Source organism: Pseudorasbora parva, chromosome 21 (genome assembly GCF_024679245.1).
Source record: "Pseudorasbora parva isolate DD20220531a chromosome 21, ASM2467924v1, whole genome shotgun sequence".
NCBI lineage: Eukaryota > Metazoa > Chordata > Actinopteri > Cypriniformes > Gobionidae > Pseudorasbora > Pseudorasbora parva.
This window is the reverse complement of record NC_090192.1, coordinates 30,740,025-30,767,751: the sequence shown is the minus strand read 5'-3', so window position 1 is coordinate 30,767,751 and position 27,727 is coordinate 30,740,025. Positions and strand designations below refer to the sequence as shown.

At 38.3% G+C, this 27,727-nt stretch overlaps 2 protein-coding genes across 3 annotated transcripts in view; both read left to right on the top strand.

Moving 5' to 3' along the window:
• myo15b (myosin XVB) overlaps positions 1-3,548 on the top strand; it is a 38,226-nt gene extending 34,678 nt beyond the window's left edge. The window contains exons 55-64 of the mRNA XM_067429586.1: positions 118-248; positions 441-535; positions 623-700; positions 783-879; positions 972-1,120; positions 2,140-2,264; positions 2,391-2,524; positions 2,612-2,745; positions 2,849-2,986; positions 3,101-3,548. Of these exons, the coding sequence (XP_067285687.1) occupies positions 118-248; positions 441-535; positions 623-700; positions 783-879; positions 972-1,120; positions 2,140-2,264; positions 2,391-2,524; positions 2,612-2,745; positions 2,849-2,986; positions 3,101-3,196 (1,177 nt within the window). The 3' untranslated portion in view covers positions 3,197-3,548. The remainder of the gene's footprint in view (positions 1-117; positions 249-440; positions 536-622; positions 701-782; positions 880-971; positions 1,121-2,139; positions 2,265-2,390; positions 2,525-2,611; positions 2,746-2,848; positions 2,987-3,100) is intronic.
• Positions 3,549-4,267: 719 nt separating this feature from the next.
• tmem94 (transmembrane protein 94) overlaps positions 4,268-27,727 on the top strand; it is a 37,968-nt gene continuing 14,508 nt past the window's right edge. Inside the window, exons 1-11 of one of the 2 annotated variants that reach the window (XM_067430276.1) lie at positions 4,268-4,407; positions 5,462-5,723; positions 20,496-20,615; positions 20,707-20,834; positions 20,953-21,089; positions 21,638-21,846; positions 23,086-23,237; positions 23,355-23,457; positions 23,840-23,926; positions 25,368-25,484; positions 25,834-25,890. In XM_067430276.1, the coding sequence (XP_067286377.1) occupies positions 5,700-5,723; positions 20,496-20,615; positions 20,707-20,834; positions 20,953-21,089; positions 21,638-21,846; positions 23,086-23,237; positions 23,355-23,457; positions 23,840-23,926; positions 25,368-25,484; positions 25,834-25,890 (1,134 nt within the window). In that variant the 5' untranslated portion in view covers positions 4,268-4,407; positions 5,462-5,699. The remainder of the gene's footprint in view (positions 4,408-5,461; positions 5,724-20,495; positions 20,616-20,706; positions 20,835-20,952; positions 21,090-21,637; positions 21,847-23,085; positions 23,238-23,354; positions 23,458-23,839; positions 23,927-25,367; positions 25,485-25,833; positions 25,891-27,727) is intronic. The other variant, XM_067430277.1, reaches the window with a different exon arrangement.

The following is a 27,727-nucleotide window of genomic DNA, read 5'->3' as shown; positions in this document are numbered from 1 at the left end:
AATCGTAATAATATATCACAATGTTGGTAAGCATAAGAGACTTCTTTCAAGAACATTAAAAAATCTTATGACCCCAAATGTTTGAATGGTAGTGTATATTGTTTTCTGCTTTTGTAGGGAGAACTGCACCCGTGGCTGGCATTTGATGAGTCTGGTGACTGGATTCTTCCCCTGTTCCAACACTCTCCTTCCATATTGCACCCGCCACCTGGAGACTATCATTCAGGATGCCAACCACCCTTTTCAGGGTATAGTATTCATTTCTAACATCTTATTCTGTATTTATAGTGCAAACTTGATTCAGTTACCCCACCAATATGAGCCAAGTTTACGTCACATGCGATTTTGCTGTACAATCTCATTAAAAAGTAAATTGAACCTGTTTGTATGTACAAGATTAGCAGTGTTTGTGATTGTGTGAATATAATATTTCTTTATAGAACTGGCAAATGTGTGCGCAATGAATCTCAGACAATCACTCAGTTTCGGAGGACGCAGGCACATCCCTTCTCATTCAGAGATGGAGGCCATTTTGGTAAGTGAAGGCACATGAGATGTTGAGCAGAGAATGTCAAAGTATGCAAAATTGTTTTCTTAACCATAATATCTGAATCACATGCAGGCTGGGAGGAACTCTCGACGGCTGCCCATCATGCTGCCTGGTGGAACCGAATTTACCTGCAAGATTCAAAGATTTAGTGTAAGTGAGGGCCCCTATTTCCTTATTTATTCTTTTGAGATGATGTGTTGTCTACATGTAGCAATATTATGTTTTTCTATAGGTTGCATTCGAAGTGGTACAAGACTTTTGCGCTGAGATAGGCGTTATAAATCCAGCAGAAATGAAAGAATTTTCCATCTATGCTACTAAAAAAGGGGGTAAGATGTCGTTTGTCACTCTTATCCACACATGATCACACATTCACATAACAATCAGTTTATGCTTTCATACTGTTCTATTCTCTTTTTAGATGGTGTGACACGCCCAGTTCACTCCGATGAGTACCTTTTTGACTTCCTGCTGGATGATGGCTCGATCTCCCTCTCCTTTTATCGAATAATTTGGAAACAGCCACTCCAGTTCAACAATGATCTTTACGTGGAGTTCCACTACCAACTGGTACAAAAACTCTTTTCAGTCTGTTTTTATGTGAAATATGCCTATTTTACATTAATGAATATTCAAGATATTCAATAAAATAAGTCTCTTATGCTCACTAAGGCTGCATTTATTTAATTCACATGCCTACCTAAACTAACACGAGTCAGTAGGCTACATTGCATCGGACTCTGAGGTAAAACTTTTGTCGTTTTAACGTCATGTAAGCTTAAGAATTGTAGCCGCGAAGAAAAAAAACCCTATAATTATGCCAATTAAAATGATTATTAATGAAAACATATGAACTTATCTTAAAACATCTGCAACCAGTGGCTTTGCCTGTTGCATTGTCCTTTCAAAATGACAGTTTGGGAGCGAATTTAAACGAATCAAGGCGGGAAGCACGTGAAACAACCAAGCGCTGGGTAGAGTCAACCAAGCATTGCGACCCAGCAGGCTTAACCCAGCGACTGGAAATTTGAAACTACCCAATGGTGTTTAAAATGTGATCAAATAAACCAACAAAAATTACCCAACAGTCTTAACCCAGCATTTTGGGTTATAAAACAACCCAGCATTATTTAGAGTGTGCATTAAATTGATCAAAAGACATTTATAATGTTCCAAAAGATTTCTATTTGTGAAATGCTTTAATAATATAAAAACATTTAATAAATGCTGTACATTGAGTTTCTATTCATCAGAGAATTTTTGCAAAATTACTAGTTGTTTTGTTTTGTTTTAATACTTTTTTTTTTTTTTTTAAGTAAATGCAGCCTTAGTGAGCATAAGAAAATTATGACAAAAACTTTATATATTTCCAAATTTTTGACAGATTGGAGAAATGATTCTGAAAATTCAGCTTTGCCATCACAGGAATAAATTACAATTTTAAACATATTTTAAACATGCATTTTAAAATGTAATAATATTTCACAACATTACTGTTTTTACTGTATTTTTTATTAAATAAATGAGCCCTAAGTTCAGATATCTAGGATTATTGTCTTTGATGGATGCTGGTCTTGTGTTTTTTTCAGCTTGTGGCCAATTATCTGCAAGGGAAGCTGTTGCTGCCCATGAACAGCCCTATAATCTACCAGCAGGTGGCAGAGTTGACCGCTCTCCAACACCTTGCCCTTGGACTGACTGATCTACCATCCAAGTAATTTATCATATCTCAAACGATGTGATGTCTTACACCTAAAATAATGAATGAAACAATCGAATCATTGTTTTAAATCTGACATTCTTGACACATATTTATTGGTAATCAATGTTCAATCATCAGCGCTGTGGTCAAGCAGTACCTTCCCCGGAAGGACGGGCTCAACTCCAGTGATGAAAGGCTTCTAGCTACTATACGGGCACACTTTTCTACCTTAGGACCCCTAAGCCATCTTGATGCCAAAGCTCGCTTTATCAGTAAGTGAGCAAACCTGTCTAAATGTTAATTTACTGATTGTACACCTGCGTTCCATATTTTCCAAACCAACTCTTTTAACTTCCCAGAAACTGTCACTTCACTGCCTCTCTTTGGATTTGATATATTCACTGTTCAGAAAGTAAGTCACAACAGCTGCCCCTCTCCCTCGCTGGTCGGAGTCAACCATGAAGTTATCAAAATCCTTGATCCTAAATCACAGGTATATGACACTCTGATAGGATTCAGTACTCCTATGATGCTGTGATCGTCATTGTGTGTTTTAACCATGCTCACCCACGACTAAACTTTCACAAACTTCACAGAACGAATGTTTGACGGTGTCTTTAGAGGATGTGCAGTCCTTGCGCTCAATACGTCCCAAAAGAGACAAGCTGCAAGCAGTTGAGATCAGCTTTGGTGGCCAAACTCAACCCAGGACTCTCAGCCTCTATCTAAAGCAGGTACGCATGTAGATAAAAGGTCATGGATATATATATATACATTTTGTCATTTTCAAAGAGCTGGTAGTTTTTAATAAACAAGATTGCACCTGTTTTGATCTCTCATTCTCCCAGGCAAAAGAACTATGCCACACCATTGCTGTGATTATGGAAGAGGTGGTGAAACCCTCCTACAGCAGCATGTCCAGTCGGGCCGGAACCCCTCTTTAAACAACCAACTTAAGCAAACATCACCTAATATCCCGTGACTTACCCTGAGTTCAAATATTTCTCCTGCCATAAATCATTACATACATTGTATTTCATAAACATGAAGAAAAGTTTACATGCGATCAAGGCTAATACTTACCAAGTGTTTAATTCATTATATCCAGGGTTCTGTAAAAATACTGGGGGTTTGCAGAGAACATGTATACAGCATATATGAATTTCTTTATAAATGTCATGATATTTTGATCTATTTGGAATGAACATGAATGATTTGATAAGCATTATTTTTTTGTTTTTTTGTTTTTTGTTGTTGTAAATTTATACGATAAAATGGGACTGATTTGTGATTATATTTATTATATGGCTCATCTGTTTTGTATATGTGTTAATTATGTTTAATTATTTGAAATCCAAATAAAAGAAAATGTATTAGTGAGTTTAGAAATTCATCTATTTAAACTATTAAAGTGTAAAATGTATTTTAAAGTGTATTTTCCTATTCTTTTTCAATAAAAATCACTGATATCAAAACAGAGAACACAAAAACATTTCATTTTGTGTGCAGATATACATTTAAAGAGCACTATTCTTCAATATAGCTATCTTCAATATGCATTTATTATAAATCATACAAGACATCAAAGCTTTGATATTCAGGGTAACTACGCAAACAGAGGCCCCGCCCTTTGAGTCAGACAGCGTCAAGCCGGTTGGGAGGCTGCTCGTTGCAGAGTGGAGGAGGTGGAGCTTGACGTCCAGTTCCCCCTCGCCTTACCTAACGGGTGGAGCTAGATGGTCTAACCACACCCTAACTCTGCCCTTAATAACCCTATCGCTAAACGTAACTCCATCCAGTTGGACTTGGTCCACTGAGGTGGAGCTGGACTAGGTCAAGAGATCCACCCATTACGTGCAGAGAGCGGGGAGCCGGACGTCATTTGGCTCTGTAGTGAGCGCCACTTGACTACGCCGTAATACTGACCAACCAGAAAGGACAAAACAAAACAAAAACCGCCCCACAGATAGCACTGACCAATCAGATTCCACTATATCGTTCCTGCACAAACATACCACGCCCTTCGAGTCACTAACATGGCCGTCATCAGGGAGTGAGTCCAAGGATTTAGAGACGAATATTATTTGATTCTGCTAAAACACTCTTGATGATTGACGATACCATTTGCGGTTCGTTGATGTTACAGCTCTATAACGTAAGTTTGCTTTGATTTATTGTGATTTGAGCATGTAACTAGTATCAGTTAACCCCTAGGCCACCTCTAATAAACTGATAAACCAGCTGTTTAGATTATTTATTAAATGGTTTAATCGTGTTTATATATACAAATTATTGTAAACTCGACAGCATTTCAACAGAAATATAAAGCAGGGTTTTTTTTTTTTTTTTCGCAAGCCTTGTCGCAAGCTATGTCCAAAAACGATCAACATGGTAGCTGTCTTTCACATTAACATAGGTTAACAAATAATATCGTAAAAACTCTGGAATATAGTACTTCATTATCATATGTCAGAAGCAAAAGCAAGCTGTAACTCTTATATTATTATTATTTTATGCAATACCATTGTTTATTTAATGTATCTGTTGTAATACATTACTGAACAAATGTCTACAGAACTGTCAAGTGCTTAGAGACTGTAACTTGGTAGTTCAGATGAATCCTGCATCATCATTACTCTCACTGTAGTCAACTATTAAAGTCTCTGGTGGCATCAACACTAGGTAGTTGTCTAATAGCCTACTGTCACCTTATCAATCAGTTCAACTCTACTGTCTGAATATGTTGTATTAATGAGATTATCTAAGTGATTTATTTTTAGGCAGTGATGATTAATTACAGCTTTGTGAGCCATTTAAGATATTTAAAGTCAGTAAGAGTAAGTTACCTTGGCTATGTTTTTAAAGGATAAGACAAACTCTTAGCGATTTTGTTTTTCTGTTGTCAAAGTTTAATTTTACCCTGCCTATAAAGATATTAAATAAATTATTAAATGCCACATTGTTTGAGGTTGTAGCCAAAAGCCATGTTATTGGTCACACACTCTTGTGTGCTGTTATCATTGAGTAAGTGAGCTTTAGTTCCAATGAAAAAAATTGGGAAAATGTGTAGGCTTTATTTTGGAATATGCTGATTGCTTACAGAAAATTTCCGGTAACTGCAACATGTAAACTTGACTTGGATAATGATATTAATGTGGTCATTGATTATTTTTAATACTTTTCTTTGTAACGCTTTCTACCCTGATCAGATCCCTTTGAATGTAAGAAGAGAGAAGTCACACCCTTTCATTGATAACAGCTCCCTGGGCATTGAGTACAGCTCTGACAGCCGTCCCTCAGACTGGCAGTGCCCGCAGGTGCAGCGTCTTGGAGCTGGGGGCCCACAGTTGCCTTCCTCTGCCAGCAGGGCTGGGATCGGGACAAGTGTGGACCGTAACTACCAGCTCTGGGCAGCTCAACAGAGCATGGTGAGAGACAGCGGTTGCCATGGAGCTACAGGATAAGAAACAGGTAAGTTATTGAGGCGTTTTCCTCCTATAGATGAGAGTAGGTTTGCTAGTCTTGAAGTGTTCAGACTATTGATTACCACTGAAAATAATTTTTACCCACCCCTCAGTCTGTAAAATCACATTTAAAGTAATGCAGCAGGAGTTGAAGATTAGGAATTTTTGGTTTATACATGGAAGGCAATTTTATATCACTAGTCTTTTTATGTCATATAATATATTGTTAAATAAATTAGAAAACACAGCATTATATTTTAAACTATATCGTTTTAAACTATATATAACTATATAGTTTTTCATGTTTCTTGTGGAGCGTTCCAGCTGTTGTCAGACTCTTTTTGCATACAAATTGTTTTTACAATTTATGTAAAAAATTTATGATTTTTACAATTATGCCAAGTAATTGTAAAATTTTACAAAATATGTCAAAAGGAATTTTTGGAAATGTAAACTGTTATTTCTTACTGACACCCTACAGCGAAAGATTTCATACTGACACACTACAGCAAAAGATAAAAATAACTGGCTTAAAACATACTAAAATTACTAACATGCCTAAAACTTTTGCACAGTATTGTATATTAAAGGTGCCCTAGAACGATTTGAAACAATATGTTAAATTGTTCTCTGGTATCTACATAGAGGGTATGTGGCTTATTTTAAGGGCAAACATTGTCCAGATACAGTTTTACAGGTCCATTTACAACCCTATAAATTGCCTTATTTGGAAGGGTCATGAATATTAATGTTGAGCTCTGCTCTGATTGGCTTATTTCAGCCGCTCACAGCTCACAGTTTACCATCAGTAGATTCGGCTTGTTTGGACATATGCAAATGTTGGGGGCGTGCATATAAATTATCCCTAACGCTTGCGTCACGGTTTGGCTTGAGAAGCACTTTTTTTTTCATGGAGTTTTTGATTTACGAGATTTACATATGAAGTAGGAGGCAATGGTAACCTGACAAGCCAGACCCACATCAAGATGTTTGGTCTGGAAACTCACCATTGACAGGGCTCAATCCGAGGGGCAGGATAAACGGTTGTCTTTCAAACTCCCTCTGCACGCGATAGGATAGCGCTACACCAACCAGAGCAACGAAGGTGAAACAGAGCTTGTTAATGGATTAAAGGGGGGGTGAAACACTCAGTTTCAGTCAGTGTCATGTCAATCTTGAGTACCTATAGAGTAGCATTGCATCCTGCATATCTCCGAAAAGTCTTTTTTTTTTTTATAATTATATAAGAAAGATGCGCTGTTCCGAGTCTTTCCGAAAAAAGCCGAGTGGGTGGGGGCGTGTCGTGTGAGCGGAGCTAAATAAAGACGTGTGCACGCTGCTGCTATTGTGTTGAGTCGAGTGCGTCGTAAAGCTGTGTCATCCCTAACAGCGGGAAAAAAACTTTATTCAAAATAAAAATATGGCTTTTAGTCAGATACAGCCATACATCTATGATCCGGAATCAGACCCAGAGGCTGCAGTTGAACAGGAGCAGCAGCAAAAAACGACTAGAGCAGGACGTCTCTATGTGGTACAAGTTATACACTAACTATATAATATGCTTAGCGGCTTGTGTTATTTACATATTTATACTTGAATTATATCGTCGTATTTTTGTTTTTGAAGGTGTACATGTGGGAAGTGCAGTTGTGCACGTGTGTTTGTGTGTTTACGCGTGGTTTGTGTAGACAGTAAGCGGACTGGTTTTGCACGGCAGGCTAGTTAGTGTTTACATAGAAAGACACGGAATAGTAGCGCATTTGAATGAAGAAGCGTGCTTATTTAGTTCAACATATTTCCCCCCTCTTTGTGTATTGTTGTTTGGAGTGCTTTTACAATACACAAACATAAAGTTACACATATAGTGGCCAGCTAAACAAATGTACACGCACTACACATCGCATGCTCCATTGATCAATTAACTATAAGTGATCATGTTTGGGCTACTTGATGAGCATAGGCAAAAACACAGACATTTGAAGCAGTCTCACTCACCGCCTGCGGTTCTAACGTTGGGACCTTTATCATTGGGACTGCTCCATCATTCAGCATTAGGCGATCGGGAAAATCCTGTGTCGAGCTGGGCCTTGTTTATGAAACAGTCGGCACCGAAATGCAGCGAACAGATATAAACATTCGCGCAACTCAGTTGCTGATCCGGAAAAGCAAATTACATCCACTGTTGCGTTAACGCGGGGTTTTGGCGAATCTGTGCAGGACTGTCTTGGTCTGGCAACCAAAAACGCACTTTTTTGGTGACATTGTTATGTGCACATCACCTGTTCAGCGCATCCTACAAGCCAGCGCTTTGATGGGCGTAGCCTGTTACTTTCGCTCTCTCCCTCTCTCTCTCTCTCTCACGCGCTTCCGGTAGAATTGTCCGTAAGGCCCATACAAGGAAATTCCGCCCCCATTAACGTCAAAGGGGACGCATGATCTCAAAAAACTTGCCGAAACTTATGACTAACCGGAAGTAGTATTTTTGACAAAGAAATACTCCCATCAAACGTCCACCTTAACTTTTGAAACTTTGTCTATGTTTAGTATGGGATTCCAAGTCTTTAACAGTGTAAAAAGATCAGTATGCATGAAACAGCATTTCACCCCCCCTTTAAACATTCGCCGTATCCGGTTGGCAAAACTCTTAACACATCTTCCCTTTTTAAGAATGACTTCAGTGTCGTTCTTTTCTCAGAGAAAAGCTTAACTCCAAGTCTTCCAGAGTTGCGGTCAAAGCTGATTCGAAAGACCGCCGTTCGGTAATGGTGTTTGAGACTCACAGTATGTGATGTCCATGTACTAAACTCTTATTATTTCACTATGGCAAGGTTAATTCAGTTTTCAAATCTAGGGCACCTTTAATAATAATGTAAAAAAAACAAAAACATAACTGTCTTAAAGGTGCAGTGTGTAATATTTATGAGGCTCTATTGACAGAAATTGAATATAATATGCATAACATCATTGGTGTATAAAGATCTTACATAATGAACCAATAATGGTTTTATTCCCTTAAGAATGTGCCATTTCTATACACCGTGGTTCCCCTTACAGTGAAGTCGACATTTTGTGCCGCCATGTTTCTACAGTAGCCCTAAATGGACAAACTGCTCTACAGAGCGCTAACAACTCCCTGTGCCGGCCACCGTAGCTTCTCTATGTACTCTGAAAGGGAGGGGTGAGTAGTGGGCTGGTGCAATTTGCAACCTCACTGCTAGATGCTGCTAAAATTTACACAGTGCAGCATTAGTGTTATTTGCGATGAAATGCATTGCCTCATAGTCATTCATTCAAGTCATACATTTTTACATTTTATATTATTTATTTAATTAGTATGATAGAACCCATAACATTCTTTTAATTATCACATTTTATCCCTAGCCACCAATGACAATGCATTAATTACTCTCATGTAATATGACATAGCCTCTAGCCTGTGCATTTGTGTTGCTAAAAACAACTTGAACTCAAATTCACTGACCCTGGGAAATTGGGATCACACTAGTAAACTTTCACGGATTTTTGTTCCCCCATTCTTCTGACATGTTTTAGACACTGTTATACTCCATACAGGAAGTGCTGAAAAGCTGGTGGGAATGACGTTTTTTCCACAATCAGAGTGTTTTGTTTTTATTTAACAGTCATGGGTAATTTTGCTCTGAAGTGTTCTGTAATCATTAACAGTTCATCCACAGCCACGCTGGATACATTTTAATAGAGATGGAAGTTGTAGGTTGTGTAAGCCATATCGTCTTTTTGACTTTGGACATAAGAAAAGCTTTAGATGTTGTGGATTTCTGTTGTTGTAGTTTAAAATGTGCCTGAAAAGAAGTAAAGTTGGGCCAGAAAAGCCGTGACTTTAGTTATATCTCTTGAAAGGAGGAGCTTTGTTTCATGTATTAGGATGTTAAAATACTGTACATTTGTCAGCAGTAACATCCTTTATTTCACCAGCTCATGTGTGTATATTTCCATGATTTAATTTATCGAGAGAATGACATATTTATCCTTTTTTGTTGTTGTTATCAATTAAACTCAAGTACCTTAAAATTAACATCTAAATGTACCTGAATTTATTTGTTAGCATTGCTTGTGTTGGACAGTAAAGTCATTGGCAGTATGACTTTGTAAGACTGTATGACTGTAATTTGGTAGTAATGCTGTTGCTGAGATTTCCTCTTTGGTGCTTGTCTTACCTGTATTGATTTTGCTGAGGTAATGAGAGTGTCCTGGGATAATTGTTGCCATGGGACAGGAACTCTATCTATCTAATCTATTTATCTATCTATCTATCTATCTATCTATCTATCTATCTATCTATCTATCTATCTATCTATCTATCTATCTATCTATCTATCTATCTATCTATCTATCTATCTATCTATCTATCTATCTATCTATCTATATGTATAAATATGTGTGTGTATATACAGTATACACACTCACAGGCATATATAAAATATAGAAATATAATGTATAGACCATAGACTGTAAAAATATATAGACGTTGGGTCCGTGACGTCACCCATAGGATTCCGAAGAGCAGCTTTGACGCGAGCTGGCCGTTGCTATCTTGCCAGTACCTGGGCAAAAGATGGGCAAAAAGGCGGGATGTGAGCGGAGCTTCCGTGGACGCAATGACTATAGACGGCAGATAAATGGCTATCCACCTGTAACCATGCCCTTAATTATGCAGAATTTTAAGGCTTTATATAATGTAAACGAATGAGTTATAAAAAAATTCACCCCCCTCACAGTTGTCATGAAGGTCAAAATTAGCCGTATAGGCAAAAACCTCAATTTGTACCAGGCTGTAAACATGTTTTTTCTGCTGTAAAGTTGGGCGTTTTAACATGGGGCTCAATAAGATTTTGCTCCCTTCTGGAGCCTGCCTCTAGTGGCCAGTTGAGGAATTGCAGTTTACATTACTTCCGTATTGGTTTCAAGAGAGATTGCGGGAGGTTGCCGCTTGGCTGCTAGTCATAAAGCTTTACCGGGACACAGGCCCCTCATTATTATTATTTTTTTTGAAAGAAAGAAGTGTGCCACGCAATGCACTATACACGTTTTCTTTTGCTTAACCCAATATTTGTATGATTAAGGTTTTGACCTCTGAAACTCCATCACTGCAACAAGTACTGGGGGATGTAAACGTGTAGCGATATTAATAGGCCTTTTTATAAAAAAATATTGGTCTAAGTATCTTCTACATACTCAGTATTTCCCATAGGATTTAGTGAAACTGTGAGTGGACCTCTGGAGGAAAATTTTGTGCATTTTATTATATTGCATTATATTATATTTTATTACATTTAATTCATTAAATTGTTGCACTTAAGAGTTCAAAATTCAGAGCTCAAACCCATATTCAGTGTGCAAATTGAGCAAAGAAAAATTCTCGACTTTTTTGACTTGAACCTCTACTTCAAAGGGACTCTTACACTCCATTACAGCAATGAGAATAACAGTTATAATATAAATCCTATTAGAGTAATAGCAATATATTGTAAAAAGAATGCACTGGAAATAAATGAGTGAGCTTTTATTTTGATGTAAACTGCAGTCGAGCATTTATTTTAGTGGAAAATATGTTTACAAACACTCATTACAAATCCAGTAAAATGTGGTAATGGGCAACTGTGCAGATATGAAATCACATTTTTACATTTTCAAAAAACATAATTTAGTACGTTTATAAATCCATTTACATTGTGTAGACACACACACACATAATGGTTCGTTTAGGCATAGAGATTCACGCGGAATCACACGGCGTAGACATAGCCTACACGCGGATAGCTCTAAATGCGCACAGAAAACACGCCACTTGGCTTTAGAAAGTGGCATGTATGTTTACGCAAAGTCATGATGCCATGCTGCAAGATGCTAGATCTTATTTTAAAGCTTCTGTTTGAGAAAAACTAATTAGCAAATGTTGAACATATTAATCCAGATGTTGACAGCTAGCAGTTTCTGCAAAAACGGTAACCCCCACCAGCACGATAACGCCCATTTGTGTCTGCAGTTGGATGATATTGGTTAACTGAGATGCGGAGCTGATCGTGCACTTCTCTTTGCACAGCGCAAACAGACATTCTATCTGATGTGGACACAAAACCTTATCGAGCTCTGATATCAATTTGTGGCAGTCAGTGTTAATATTGTGGCAGGGCGCCACAGATAAATAAATGTATGGGAAACTCTGATACTTTACATTCTCAGCATGTTTTATGGCATACCAGGCATACTACTGTACATGGAAGTAATACAACTGGGGAGAACTTTCTTGCAGATTTGCATTCTTCTACATTAAACAATGATATTCACGAGTTCACACTTACATCAATTAAATAGAGTAAAGATTATGCGTATTTGGCGTGCTGTCCAGGGAGGGCTCCGGGCTTGGAAAATTTGCCCGAACCCAATTGTTTGCGCGTGCTTCTGCCGAAATTAGTTTGTGAAACTTCAAATAATGACTAATTAAATATTTTTCAAGAATTTACAATTACAACATATCAAGAAACCAGTCATTTTATGACAACAACTAAAATTAAGAGCATACATTTTCTAAGAGAAAACCACAATATTTACTTATGATTTGACAGTTTATTTTAATAAATATCAAAAATGTAAAAGGTGTGCATCATAGATGACACCTAGATGAACACTTTACATTTGGTTTTTAATAACTAATGTGTGCACTGCAGTGTAGCCTGCATTGTAGAACAAAACGTAAAACTATCGTCCAGTTTACTACAGGCTTTATTTGTAGATTGTTTATCGTCTTACCTCCCTCAAACTCATCCTCTCTCTTTTTCTGCTTCCCTGTTGTTAGGGGTTATCAGCTTATGACCCAGGACCAGTAGTGAAGAAATAAAGACAGAGTCAGGATTGCAATTAATTAAAAGAAAAATTTACTTAGAATAGTTTGCAGTTTCAAAAGCAGAAGCCAGCTTCAAGTCTCACAAGGAGTTCGTAGGCCACGCTCCCTCTCTCACCGTCTCTTTGCCTCGCCCTATCGTATATACAATTGTCCCAACAGTTATACTGTTTTCAAGGTCTTATCCACGTCATTACTGCAATGTGGATGGTTCTGATTGGCTTAGAGACAATACACAGTCATGGTAAATTTCCACTCATGTCAATTAATCTGATGCACGTTTCCACTGACGAGTCTTTTTTTGACGCTTTCACCCCAGAATTAGGCCAGTAGTGACCTTCCAGATCTGGAGCAGGCGCCAGCTTGCCCAGAACAACAAGTCCACCCATCGCTTAGGGTGCCCATTGTACACCATTCTGATCTGTAGCATAGAATATTGCGCACATACACAGATACACAGTCTCTCCAAGGTTGGAGCTGATTAAGCTCCAGTTCTAACCAGTTCTTACCAAAACATACTGATAACATGTGCTTTCTTTCAGTGAGAGGGACACACAATAGTACAGGCAATATTCATGAGTCTTTAGTGTTTCAGTAAAAGGAAATATAAAAGGAATAAAATATAATAAATTAAATGAAAAACAAATCCATATTTTATCTCTGGAAGCCAGGCTAAGTGAGCAAACCCTGTTACTGCACTCCTGACATGTTAGGGGTGTGTGATACCTCCAAAATCCAAACACAGTGTTTAGTGACACATCACACATCTCTAGGCCAGACCCTCAGTCACTTCTCAGAGACCAAATATACACTTTAGAAAACAAGAAACTAAAACAAAATCATAACTGGAAAGAATCATTATAATAATATAGGTAATATAGGAAGATAAATATTAATTAAGGTTTTGATTATGAAGTTAATTAGGATATAAATATATACAGGTATATTGAAGCTGCAGTGGATTTCAGAATCCCCCCCTTCACTGTTCCTGCTTCGTACAACAACAAATGTTCTGAGAGAATCTGAGATTCTTATTCTAGGCTACACTGCTGTGCGCTGCAGTTGCTAGGAAGCGTGCACGCATGGTTCTGTTTGTTTTCAGTTTTTTGTTAAACTGCTTTGATTTGGTTACATTGCATTCAGATCCAGTCTAATTGACAATGAAAAGTATAATAAAATGATCAAATTCAAGCTTGAGATTTTCCTGGGGCACAGCAGATTTATACTGGGGCACGTGCCCCAGTAAAAGGGGTCTAGCAATGCCCCTGGTACACACGTATTATGTAAACGAAAACTTTTGTTAGATGCGATTTACATATTTACAGCACTTACATACAGTGTATATAGATACTACACTGTAAAAAATGTTGGTTGTTTTTTGTCGGTTTAACTTAAAAAAGTAAGTAACCTGGTTGCCTCAAAATTGTGAGTTTATTGAAATTAAAAATTTGAGTTGATACAATGAAGGAAATTTGTTTAATAAATAGAAACTCAAAATATTAATTTATCTGAACCACATAAAACATTTGATAACTAAATTTGAAAATAGCACTATTTGGCATTTTTCACTGCGTCATCAGAAATAAAACACACAATTACCCAATATGCTTACAAAATCTTTAAATAATATTTTAATAAAGGTTGTCGAATCTCAAAAAATGTTCAGTGTATTAACTCAAAATTTTAAGGCAACCAGGTAACTTTTCTTTCTAAATAATTTTTTTACAGTGTGTATATATATATATATATATATATATATATATATATATATATATATATATATATATATATATATATATATATATATATATATATATATATATATATATATATGTGTATATATATATGTATATGTGTATATATATATGTATATATATGTATATATATATATATATATATATATATATATATATATATATATATATATATATATATGTATATGTATATATGTATGTATGTATGTATGTGTATACCGTATATAAAATTTAGTTTTGTTTTTGAAAAATATTACATTTATATTAATCTCTCACTATTTAAAAATGCACATCCCTACTTCAGTAAGGTTGTGAGGTTCAATGAGGATGCTCTTTGTCCTGCCGTGCCCCATCACTGCTAGGACCGTAAATTGCTGTGTTAGCTGGAATGGATGAATGCCTGGACAGGGAGACGAGGGCACACCCTCAAAAGCAAGGGCTTTTGCTTGTCTGTCAAGCCCCTTTCCCTCACTTTATTCTCTAATTCTTTCTCTCAAAAGCTCCCTTACCCTGATACCTGCTCATCCTCTACAGCTTTTCATTGTCTTTTTACACCCTTTTGCCTGTTTCTCTTCAGGCGGAGTGTCGCAGCTGCCTCTGCAGAGCTCTCAGACTAATTAATGCTAGAACTCACAAAATATCCTTTCTTTTCTGTTCATTCTCCTTAGCTTAACTGTTTTTAACAGACTTTTTCACTGTCACCGGCTGAAAAGAACAGTTGTGTATTCATCCTCTCTGGTCAATTGCACTGATTTGAATGTGCAATGCTTTTTTAGCTGGCAGACTACACCAGGGTGGCTGGGACGTGCTCAAAACAGAGCCTCTGAATGCGCAGAGGCAGAGACTGTCTGTCCAGACCGTGCGACTGGTGCTGAAACAGCAGCATACATTATATGCCGTAGCACCCTGACACACTCCTGTCCAACCCACACGCGCACCAGTCACACATTAGTCTGTCGGCAGCAGAGGGACTAGTCGCAGCCATGATCCTGAAAAATGGGACCTGGTTCTGGAAGAATAAAGTGAGTGGATCTGTGCACACTTCCTCTAACAAACTCACTTGTTTGTGATCTGTCTGAATCCGACTGTTCTGGATCCAAAATTTAGGTCTTGCGTGGAAGTCTGTTGTTTGTGTGTGATTGATCTCGAGTACCGTGAACAGGTGAAAGTGTCGTGCCAAGCATGTGCACTTTTCTCAGCTCTGGGTGTGATTTGTGTGCTGCATTTTTCAAGGTCTTGAGTGGTTTACCCATAATGGGCCACCGTGTGTGACCGCATGTGTCTGTTTTGCGAGCTGTTGGTAAATCCTTGCTCGTTGAAGTGTGAGAGATGCTCATGAAAGGATTTAGTGCAGGCACTCTTTGGCTGTGGGAAAGTGGTGTGTTTATTTATAGTGGTGGGGCCCTCGTTTGCTACTACAGGACCCTAGCCGTCCCAGAAATCTACTCCTTAAATACTGGTAGGAGAGCCAAAATGCGTCAGAGAGGAGAGTGCCTTTTCTTTTGTGACCATACTAGGCATGCTGAGCAATAAAAGTTTCTGCCTAAATAAATAGGTTTGAGTGGGTCTGCATTCCCTTAATAGTTTTCCTTCAGAGCTTTTGAACTGGTGATTTAAGCTAATAAGAAAGCAACTGATGGGGATTTCCTAATGTCATAATTGGCTGTGTATTATGGATTGTTAGAATTAAAATAATTTTGGCTTCCCAGAGTGGGACAATCTTTTTAGTGCAACTAAATGTAGCACTAGTGATTTGATTATTTATAAAGTGTAGCCACCACTTAAAGCCTTAGTCTGTCATCTTTTTGGTTAAAAAATGATCCAAAATCAATTTTTGAGCAAGTACATAACCAGCCAGTGTTCAAAACTATATCCTTACCTTAGCCCTTGACGGTAAATTTGTAATAATGCGTTATAATTTGAGTGGTACTGGTAGCTGTCCGCTGGAAATTTGAGCTTTGCGCCTTTCAACTTTGTGTCATTATGTCACGTCTGCATACACAAAGAAGGAGTCCTGGGTAGGCTATATCACATGGAAGGATGCCGATGCTGCATTTATAGTCTTTTCTCACAGCAGCTGGAATAATTAAACCTACAATTTTGATGGCGAATTATAATCCATAAAGGTCCCAAACGACAATCATCAGTGACAACTGGAGATTCACCCGTAGTCAAAAGCAGAAGATTAGTCTGTACAGAAATTTAAATCTACAGGTAACGCTAATAATAACACATTCAATACACACAGTCACACATTCAATGCTGATGTTGTTAACATTAAAATGTTTGAGAACAAAATATAACTATAATAATTATAATTTGCATGGTTATATGTGGTATGAGCTAAGAGACCGCTAGATTTAATCACTGTTGGTAGCGTGATTTAATGTAATGCTTTTTTTTTTTCAGTTGGTCAGAAGTGGGAGTCGTTACTTGTTCAGATTACATTTTCCTGTTAAAATCTTATTTTGCTCATTAATTCCAAGATGTAGAATCTGTGATTCCAAAGTACAGTATCCATTCAGGTGTGTTGACTGACAACCACACATACTCCTCGAAACATTCGATTCATCCCCACTAAGGAGCCGTGCCGATACACAACCCATGTAATATGATTGTTCCTTACAACCTTGCAGACAGCAGCTTTAAACGCCATATATATATATAACGTAGTAACGTAATCATCCATGTCATCAAATGCGCTTGCCTTGGATTGAGTTTGTTCAAATCCTAAAGTGTGCGTGCAGACAGGGTTGTCAAGTTTTTACAACAAAACCCGCCAACTACTAGCCCAAAACAATAGCTTCTTCGGGGGGGTTCTCTGGAAAAAAATGGTGTTGGGGGGGGGGGGGGGGGTTATTTTGGCAAGGTTGCAAGCTAAAATTGGCATTCCTGGGTATATATATCAGATAATTAAAGTCGCTTCAACCCGTGGACATGGAAAATAACCCGCGGAAAAAAACGCAGACTTGGCAACACAGTGCAGTTGAGTTCTGTTGACATTTGACAACTACGATATGCGTCGCTCCATTGCTCTGATTGGTTGTAGGTTTATCCAATTGATGTCTTTCCTGGTTTGGTTGAAACATGCCCCATAATTACAGCCCAATGGAGCAGTATCAGACTCGGACAGATATTCTGACTAGAATTGAGTATGACCACGTCAGGCTAAAATGGACCTTGTTTTGCCTGTGAAATTTCGCTGACATTTTGGTAATGTGACCGCAACTTAGTTGGCAAGAATTATGTTGAAAGTTGAAACTCAATTTGCTGTTTTTTTTCTTTCATTTGTAAATATTTTTCACAGATTATTTTAAGGGAACCTATTATGCCAAATTCACTTTTATAAGGTCCACAGATCCAGAGTGTGTTTAAACAGGCTATAATGGTAAAAATCCACCCACTCCTTTTTTTTTTACAATGCTAATAAATCATAAACAGTCTTTCCAAACAAGGGTTTTCAGTTTTCCCCTTACTCTTATATAAGAGTTGGGACAAGCCCCGCCAATGAATGGTGATGATCTGCCATATTTTCATAGATCCTGCCCTGAGTTAGCTGCAGCAGTCCACCAGTTTAGTTTCCTTGCTGTAGCAGCTGTCAGTATACAATTTCTGTATTATATATTTGTGCAAATAATTTCAATGCTAGATAAACAAGGGTCAATTCAATGCTGGATTTGCACAAAAATAGTTTCTGATTGTTTCAACGTCCAGTTGAATTTTAATAGTTGTTACTTCTTCCTGGGTCAATTCATCAGTGTTCGACTCCAGGTTCGAACATGTAAGGCTGAATGTCGCTACTGGCAATTTCTGTCATTTTAGCTGCATTAGATTCTCCAGTTTTGTTGTTGACTATTAACCCATTTGCGTCGGATGCTGCGCGCCGAAACATTACATCTACCGACGGTTACTGCGTTGCGCAACTCTGAACCTCCTGCCGGCTGCTGCGTGGCGCAGCATTTTGAATTCGTCATTAATTTCATGGCGCGTGCAGCATAGAACGCACTATCATTGGTTCAAATACACATGAGGTGGGTCTTGTTGATTTTCTAAAGACCACGTGACCACCCAAATGTACCGTGGTTCGCTGAAAATCATGTCAATCAATCCGACATACACATGCAATTGGTTTGGATTTTTCGGAGACGCGAGCTTGAAAATAGCAACGACAGAGGAGGATTTTGACAGCGAGGGGAGTGACATTGAGTTGGAAGATAGTGAGGAGTTTGAGAGGGAGGAAATGTTGCAAATGTTGAGTGTTCTCTGAAGCACTGCGGCACCGACGTGCGTCCTGGGTCAACTCTGATGGGGTGCAGGCAGTGTAACCTTCCTCTGCACCGCTAGTGCTTTATTTACCACGTCGTTCGCCACAAATGATTTGATGTGTGTGTGTGTGCGTGTGTGTGTGTGTGTGTGTGTGAGAGAGGATAATGCTGTTCAAAAGTCAAAGAGGAGAGATCTGAGCCATGGAGCTCAGAGACTGAGACTGTTCCCAGTTCCACCTCAGGACTTTCCCCACCTCTCTCTCATAACAAGATGCCTTATTCAGTGTGTTGGCATGTTAAACATTTTATGTATTATATTTTATATATTTGAATTATATATTTTTTCTTCCCCATATGATTTTGGGAATTTTAAGAAAAAATGTATGTTAATGCAAAGGGAGCATGTTTTAATAAAACCTGTGATTCTTACCTTTAAAATGTATTTTATTTCATGTTTCTAAGTGCTACAGAGGCTGAGATATTAAGGTTTTGGTAGACGTTGACAATTCTTAGTATTTTTTTCAGAAAACCCTCAGGAGATAAGATATTTATCCTAGAATAACATAGGTTTTTATAGGCGTTTTTAGCAGGCGTTTTAGGAGTAAATGGGTTAAGGGGGTCGCACACCGGACGCGGAGCTCGGCGGCGCTCGGCGGCGCGCCACGCAGCGTCTCAGGTATCGCACACCAGACGCGCACATTTTAAAAGGCTACGTTTATTATACATTTCCCCAAAATATGTTTAGACTTTATTCAAGCTGTTGAACTCAGAATGTAAAACAAATGTGTCTTGTAGCAAAGGTTGAAATCAGTATACCTTAACGATAATATACTTTTAATATAAAGCCTTGAAATGGCGCTCTGTGGCGCGGCAGGATTTAGAACAACTTCCTGAGTCGCCGCGGACAGGCGCCGAATGCCGCCACCGGTGTGCGTACACTCATTGAAAACAATGTGTTCGAATTTTAAAGACGTGGCGCGCCGCCGAGCGCCGCCGAGCTCCGCGTCCGGTGTGCGACCCCCTTTAAAGCATGAGCTGTAAAGGTTCAGCCCTCTTCTGGAAAGCTCATTTGCATTTAAAGGGACACACAAAAACATTTTTTTTTGCTTCCACCCAAATGGGGAAAATTTGAAAAGCTATAATAAATTATCTGTGGGGTATTCAGACACATTTTGGGGAAACCAGAGACTTATTAGCCTGACAAGCCAGACCCACATCAAGATATTTGCTCTAGAAACTCACCATTGACAGGGATCAATCCGAGGGGCGGGATAAACGGCTGTCTTTCAAACTCCCTCTGCACGGCATGCACGCAATTGGATAGCGCTACAACCAATCAGATCAACGAAGGTGAAGCAGAGCTAGTTGAAAGATTTAACTTTTGCAGTATCCGGTCAGCAAAACTCCGAACACATTTTCCCTTTTTAAGAATGACTTCAGTGCCATTCTTTGTTCTTTTCTCAGAGAAAAGCTTAACTCCAAGTCTTCCAGAGTCGCGGTCAAAGCTGATTCGAAAGGCTGCCGTTCGCCAGTTTCTGTGTTTACTAGTTTCTGTGTTTACGCAAGCGCCACTTGGCCGTCATTATGTTAAGCCTCGCCCACTGACTCTATACACGATGTGATTGGCCTGACCAGAGTTTGGTTTTTACAGCTCAGAACTGTATTGAGAGTTGCTAGACGACACTGACAGCAGATTAGATTTGCTGCCGCTAGGGTGCGTCTAGATTTCTACGGTAGAGACTTATATTACATCCTGTGAAAATGAAATATTTATACAGCCTAAATAATATTCATGACCCAAGCCATTTTATCACACCTGTCCCCAGCACTTTTTAAAACAAAGTGACTTGCATTGATTGATTGGTTTGGTTTTTCTGTAGGAGGAGGAGGCAACTCCACTGGGACTGTCCACGGCTCAGGCTCTGTGCACCCTACAGGACCAGCTGTCCAACTTACTGGGGCAACACCAGAAATTCAGCCGCCGAAGATCCACCATACAGGTCTGTTCGGAATTAAGGGTGGTTTGCTTGTTATACAGTAAAAATTAGTTTTGTCTGGAAAATCCTGATTTAGGCTTTTTTCATTTTGCAGGAGCTGTGGGCTAAGAGCTTCCTTCACCATGACAACCGGCATTCGTGCTTCCATTGGCCAGGAGCTTTTCTCACTCTGGTTGTGGTGGTTGGGCTGTTGTGTTGTTATGGCAGCCAGCCAAAGGGCAGGTGGGCCAAGCTTCAAGCAAAAAAACCTTTTGATTAGCATTTTGAATGGGCATTTTCAGTTAGTTGGGTTTAGCACTTTGTTTTGTCTGTATGTAAGCTGCTTTCCTTTTTATCTCAGTCAAGGCATAGAGCTGGTGAACGCGGGTGCGCTCTTCCTCCTGCTGCTGCTGAACCTTTTCCTCATCAGACGGCAGCAGAAGTTACGGACCAGCGAGATGGTGCGGAGGCTCAAGTCCATCATCTCACAGCTGAATGGTGAGGAGAGAGCAGCGAGTATATCAACTACTAAAGGAATCTGGCATGCTTCAGGAAGCAATAATGATGCTAGGGTTTATCCATTCATTTACATTACATTTCAACACAATGCTAAATATACTTTTATATAAATGGAATTAAAGCATAGTTCATTCATGTCTCTAGACTTGCCATCCCAAGTTTGTAGTAGAGTAAATGTTCACTTAAAGGAAGTGTAAGTCTTAAGATTTTGGCCAAAACTGGTACTGTAATCACTTTCAAATGACTGTAGAGCGGTGTATCCCCTCTCCCCCTCCCCCTGACTCGAGGTTTCCAGATAGGCTGCAGGAACGTTTGCATGTCAACATCAACATCAGTTGAGGGCTGCAACAACATCTTTTAAATGACAATATCCTGGCCTGACTTCTGTTGTCAGTGATATAAGTATTTCAAATTAACATGATTTCTTAATGTCTAGTGACATATCAGGGCCATTTTATGATTAATTGAAATACATTTCTTACATTAAGTTCCTTTAAATCTTTCACTTTTTCCTTATGGGTTGCCAGATTATTTGGAGAAAAATGCAGGACATCCTATCAGATGGGCCCCCTCTTTGTACCCTGACCTCTTCACTCCCACCTCCTCCTCTTGGTCACTGCATTGGACATTTAGAGATGAGGAACTGGTCAATCTACCTGTCTGTCTACTAGTGGAAGGTGACGTCATCGCACTTAGACCAGGCCAGGAAGCCTTTGCATCTCTCAGAGGCATCAAGGTAATGTCAGATCTGAATTATATTATTTTATTGTTTGTGTATTTGGTAGGTTTATGGATGACAATATGCATAAACCGTTTTAGATGTATTTGACAATATAATTGAGTATAATTTATATGTTATAATAGGTATATATATATATATATATACTTTTTTTTTTTTTTTTTTTTTTCTCATTCGATTTTAATTTTGTTATTTTAATTTTGTCATGTGCTTTTGTCATAGTCATCTTTTTTTAAATATTAGCTTTATTTTTATTCCAGTTTTAGTAATTTTACTACTTCTAGTTATTTTATTTTGTATTGCCTGGCAATGTTTCTAATATTTTCTGTTTGTTTTCTATTAATATTTATATTCTATTTTATTTAAATTAATTTTTTAAAAATGAATAGTTGTCATTTTAGTTAACAATAACAGCACTACATGATAACCATAGTTTCTGCCAAAGACCCATAGTTATTACAGGTATTTTTACTACTGTGACACTATCACAGCCAATCAGGAAGTATTTGATATTTAATGTACAACTTTATTTGTGGAGTAGGATGTTGGACCAATTCGATAACAGTAGGCTTGTGACTTTTAAATTGTGATGCAGCCTGAATCATAATCACACTGTGTTCGTTTGTTGGCCAAAAGAGAACTGGCCCCCTGATCATGCCTGGTTTCTGTCACTTAATGAAGTTTGGGTTACTTGCCTCTGGGGACACTCAATATTCAGCAATATTGCTGATTTAACTGCACTGACTCTATTGGATGAATACTGACCTGACCTGAATGATGGCATCACTGTTTTCTCCAGAGCTGCTTTAAAGCTGAATTGAACTTGGAACAGTTATTGAACCAAACTGAACCGAACTGATTTCAGCTGAAAACTGACTGCTTACTATTTTTCTGTTTATCACTGTAAAACTGCTTTGCAACAATCTGTATAAAGCACAGAATAAATAAAGGTGACTTTACTATTCCAGGCTACATAGTGTGGTGCCCTCAAAATAGAAAGAAAGCACTGCAACAAAAGGTTCTCCCGCTCATCGTTGCTGGTTAGGATCTGTTTAAAGGAGATCTAGTATTATGATTTAACTGAAGTAGCAGTAACAGTATGAACTATTTACTGGTATTTTGTACTGAAATCTGAACCGGTACAAAAGAAACCCTTGTAGAATACTTGCTTTATTCTCAATGGTTCTGTGGGTCTCTCACTCTGTTTTTCTGAATCACTAAATGCTCTGTTACCAGGACGACGAACACATTGTGCTGGAGCCAGGAGACCTTTTTCCGCCATTCTCCCCTCCTCCCTCCCCACGTGTGAATGAGCGGAGGGGCCCCCACAGTCCTCAGCAGTACCGCCTCTTCAGGGTGGTGCACACACCTATACTCGACAGCGTCAGGTTAATACCTTAGTGGTCAAACAACGTGACTTTTTTTTGCCTCCTCTTTCTTTTGTGATTATGTGAACATTTTTGTTTTCTCACACTAGTAACTAATCACCTTTTTCTGGCCAATAGGAACAGTCTTGACCTGGCTCTATCCCGTCCAATCACAGCCCTCGATAATGAACGGTTCACAGTGCAATCCAGTATTGCCAAATTCGCCTGTCCTGCTGTATTGGTATGCTAAAACTGAACACATGGACACTTTTTTAAAAACGTGTCACAAAGTTTCACACATATTTTGTCTACATCCTGTAAGCCACATCCATTTTGACACCAATATTTTGTATTCACAAGTAGTATGTATGAGTTCAACTGAACTCAGCAGAAAATGTATGAACACAATCTTTTGCAATATTATCTTGTAGAAGGAACGTACAATCATGGAGTGAGCTGTTCACTGCAGAAACGCTGTTTTGCAGTGTGAAAGCTGTTGCAATACTCCCATGCTCCAGATACAAGAAGTGTGAAATTGGCCAAATGTTCATAACGTGCAAATTAGTGTAAAATTGTGTGTCCGCTTGCTGATGATGATCTTTGGTCAACTTTTTCATTCATAGGTGGCCTTTTTCTTGATTAACACGATCCGGTACTTCTGTGACACTCCCGGGCTCACCCCTGGACCCTTCAACTTCCTTCAGTTGCAGGTTGATTATAGTCCACAATACAATTTATTTTTAAAAAAAATTTAAATTCAGAACTGCTTTCCCGCTCTGAAAATAGTAAATAGTAAGGCCATCATAGCTGTTCTCTTCGTTTAATATATTCATTTTTATAATGTATATAATATTAGGCCATTATGGTGATTGGACAAATTACATTTGTTGAAGGGCATTGTGGGAAAGGGACAGTACTTGTATGATCTTTCCAAACCAAATCAAGCTGCAAAATTGCTTTCCACAAGGCTGTTTGTGAAATTTACATACAATGGTCAATTTAGGAAAGCTTTTTTTTTTGTTACGACTACAAGATCCTGGGTAGCACATGCTTGTGATATGTTAAGAAACCTGAGGTATTTTATTTATGTTTTTTTTTTTTTTAAACCATTACTCAAACATTGGTTATCAATGACAGGGCTGGGGCCAATTAGAGGCCTCAGCAAACTTTCAAGAACCTCAAGATCAAAGCAAACCAAATGAACTAAAAATCTGAATATTTCTTATGCCAATTCATTTTTTTAAATGTGAAGAATCAGGGTTCCCACTTGTCTCCCATGTGAGGTAGCCTTATTTTAAAAGGTGTGCTTTCTAGACCTGGAAAAGTCCTGTATATTCATTATAAAAATGCCCATGGAATTATAAGATTTAATTAATTTACATTTTATGCCAAGCTCTTAAAATCAGGCACAAATTGTGCGTAAAAACTAGTGTTCAAGAGTTAGTTCACCCAAAAACTAAAACTAGCTACGCAACTACCACTTTCACGCACCAGTAGTAAAGACATCATTAAAGTAATCCATGTGACTCCAGTGGTTAAACCTCAATTTTACGACGCGACGTGAGTGCTTTTGTTTGCACAAAAAAACTATTTACACTTGGATTGCTTCATAAAATTAAGTTTGAACCACTGGAGTCACATGGATTACTTTAATGATGTCTTTACTACCTTTCTGGGGCTTGAAAGTGGTAGTTGCGGTAGTGGGGGTTCACCTCTCAGATTTCATTAAAAAGCTCTTCGTTTGTGTTCCAAAGATTCCAAACGAATGTCTTATGAGTTTGGAATGACATGAGGGTGAGTTATTAATGACGGAATACATTTTTGGGTGAACTAACCCTTCGAAAATCCTTATTCTTAATCCTTATCCAGTGTCATGAGGCCTTGGAATAATTTTGGGCCTTGGAGTCAAAAAGGTTGAGAATCGCTGTTCTATTGTATCTAAGGACTATTATTGGTAAATATTCTGAATCCATACCTATTTCAATATTTTGTTTTCTTTTTTATGAAAGACTACACAGAGAGAGATAATAAAAGACGACATGTAATGCTAAATTTTTATTTGTTTTTTTATTTTTATGTTGTGTAATGTATTAATAACCTATTTCCATCTCTCTTTTTTTCTCTCTCTCTCTTGCTCTCTCTGATAAATAGATGATGGGTGTATTGCCCATTTTACCTCTTCTGTTTCCTGTCATGTGGGTTCTGGTCAATGCGTATGGAGAGGCCCGTGTGTTAGCGGAGTCCAGCCGTAACTCTCCCACTGGCCTGGTAAGACAGACAGAACAACACACATTCATTCATTCACTCACTTTTTGCTATTCATTAACAGTTCCCCCACACACAAGCAGACACAAAATACGCACAACACTCATAACTTCTCAAATCACACACCAATGGATATTGCTGCTAAATTGTAACTCACTCTATGATCACTGTGTGTATTAACTTTGATTTGCAGCCATAACACTGCATGAGGAAGTAAAGCTCATTGGCCAAGCTCACACTAGTAGTAGGGAGGATTAGGGAGGGATTGCAGAGCCGAGGTGATCAGGCCAGAGTTGAAGCGGAGGGCTGATCGTCTGCTCAGGTGTTTAATCAGACTTTTTTCTTGTCCCAGCTTGCTAAGTTCTCTGAGGACACTCTAAGCAGCTACACGGAAGTGGTGTCCTCCCAGGTATATCCTCTGTATTCCTCCTCCTCCTCCCCCGTTCACCACACGCTTCTTGTGATCCTTCTCCCTGGCTCTGGATCCTCGCACAACCGTCATTTTTTTCTTCACCTTTTTGTTTTCTGATTTTTACTCATGTCAACTTGTCTATATCAAAGGATCACTCAGAAAAGAGCCTGTTATTTGATTTATTTATTTGCTTAAACACCATTTCTTTACGTTTGTTTCACTTTTTTTTTTTTAAGACACGGCCACTTCATCTCACTTCGTTCAATCAAGTTCAGCCAATAATCCAGCGGTTTTTATTATTTATTTGCATCTTTTTGGCTTCTTGTGCTGCCGGTTAGTTTGGCACCCCCCACGCTGACCTGTGACCCCTTGGCCTTTGCCTGCCCACCTTCTGCCTGCCTGAGGTTTGCATGATAGATTATATGCTCTCTCTGTAGTCGTGGTGCTTGTTTGGACTACATTTTTCAAAATGTGCATTTGGAGAACTTCTGCATGAACAAGACTCTCTTTACTCTTTAAAATTTCCAATGTATGGTAAGTATTTGTCTGCATGGACAGATCAGACATATGAGCTGGCTGAAAGCATTTAAGTCTGCTTTGTAGCACTTTACACTAAGGTTTTATTATTTAACAATACTAACAATAACAAAACATTTGTTTACACTATTTATTCATCTTTAATGTTAGTTAATAAAAATAAAGTTGTTCATTGTTTTGTTAATGTTAGTTTACAGTCCATTAATGTTACCATACACAACTTTTGATTTTAATAATGTAATAGTAATCAATCCTGTATAATTACTGTTCATTCTTAATTCATGTTAACTACGATGATAGTAATGAAACCGTATTGTAAAGTGTAATCCTTATTTTGAAGACTTTGTAATACAAACGGTTTTAAAGGTCCCATGGCGTGTATTTTATTATTATTTTATAATGTTTCCTGAGGTGTACTTATATTGTTAGTATGATTTTAACATCGTAAAGTGTCATAATTTAGAAATAAAAGGCATTTTTCTTTCCTGATATTAGCCCTCTGGCTTGAATGCTCTGTTTCAAAGGGCGTGTCTGCTGTGAGACTTAAGTGAAAACGGCCAATGTTGTGATTGGCTGACATCTTTGCATTTGAAATGAGTATTAGATTACCGTATGTGGCGGAAGGGGAGTGGTTTAGAGAGGTCTGAGTGCTGCCAGTCAGAGAGAGGCACTGCACTCGTGGACCAGAGAGATGATAAAGATTTCTGAGAAAGTTATATTCGACTAAATTGTTGAGAGCACTGTGAGCATGAGTTTATTTTGTTTGTGTCTGAGTGTTCTGAATAAACACGAGTCCCAGTCACACAAACCCTGTATTCTTCCTCCTTTGAGCATTGAGTGATAGCGTGAACGCAGTGATCTCGTCATTGCAACGCTATTTCTCTCGCAAAATGCTTTGATATGAATACAGTAAGAGCTTCTGTTGAGCATAACAGCGTCATTCATTATAACGGCAGGTTGGACAAGTGTGCACTGCAGATATATTTGTGTGATTGACAGATCCGACATCATAAAGAGTGTTCTTTGATCGCTCTCTGTAGTTTGATCATTTAAATAACAGATTTGTTTCATTCTACTAACAGAAACAACGTGAAATTGTTCGTTTAGTCACCGGCTTGATTCACTGATGCATAAACAGCATTAAAACGATTTAGAAAGAAAGTCTGCGTGAACTTGAACGATTAGCTACACATCAGAACTCGCTGATCACAGATCAGGAAATTTCCAGAGAAAATAAAATTAACCCACTGGTTCTTCTGAGGCTCAGGTGAAGGAACTGAAAAAAGACTTCTGTTTT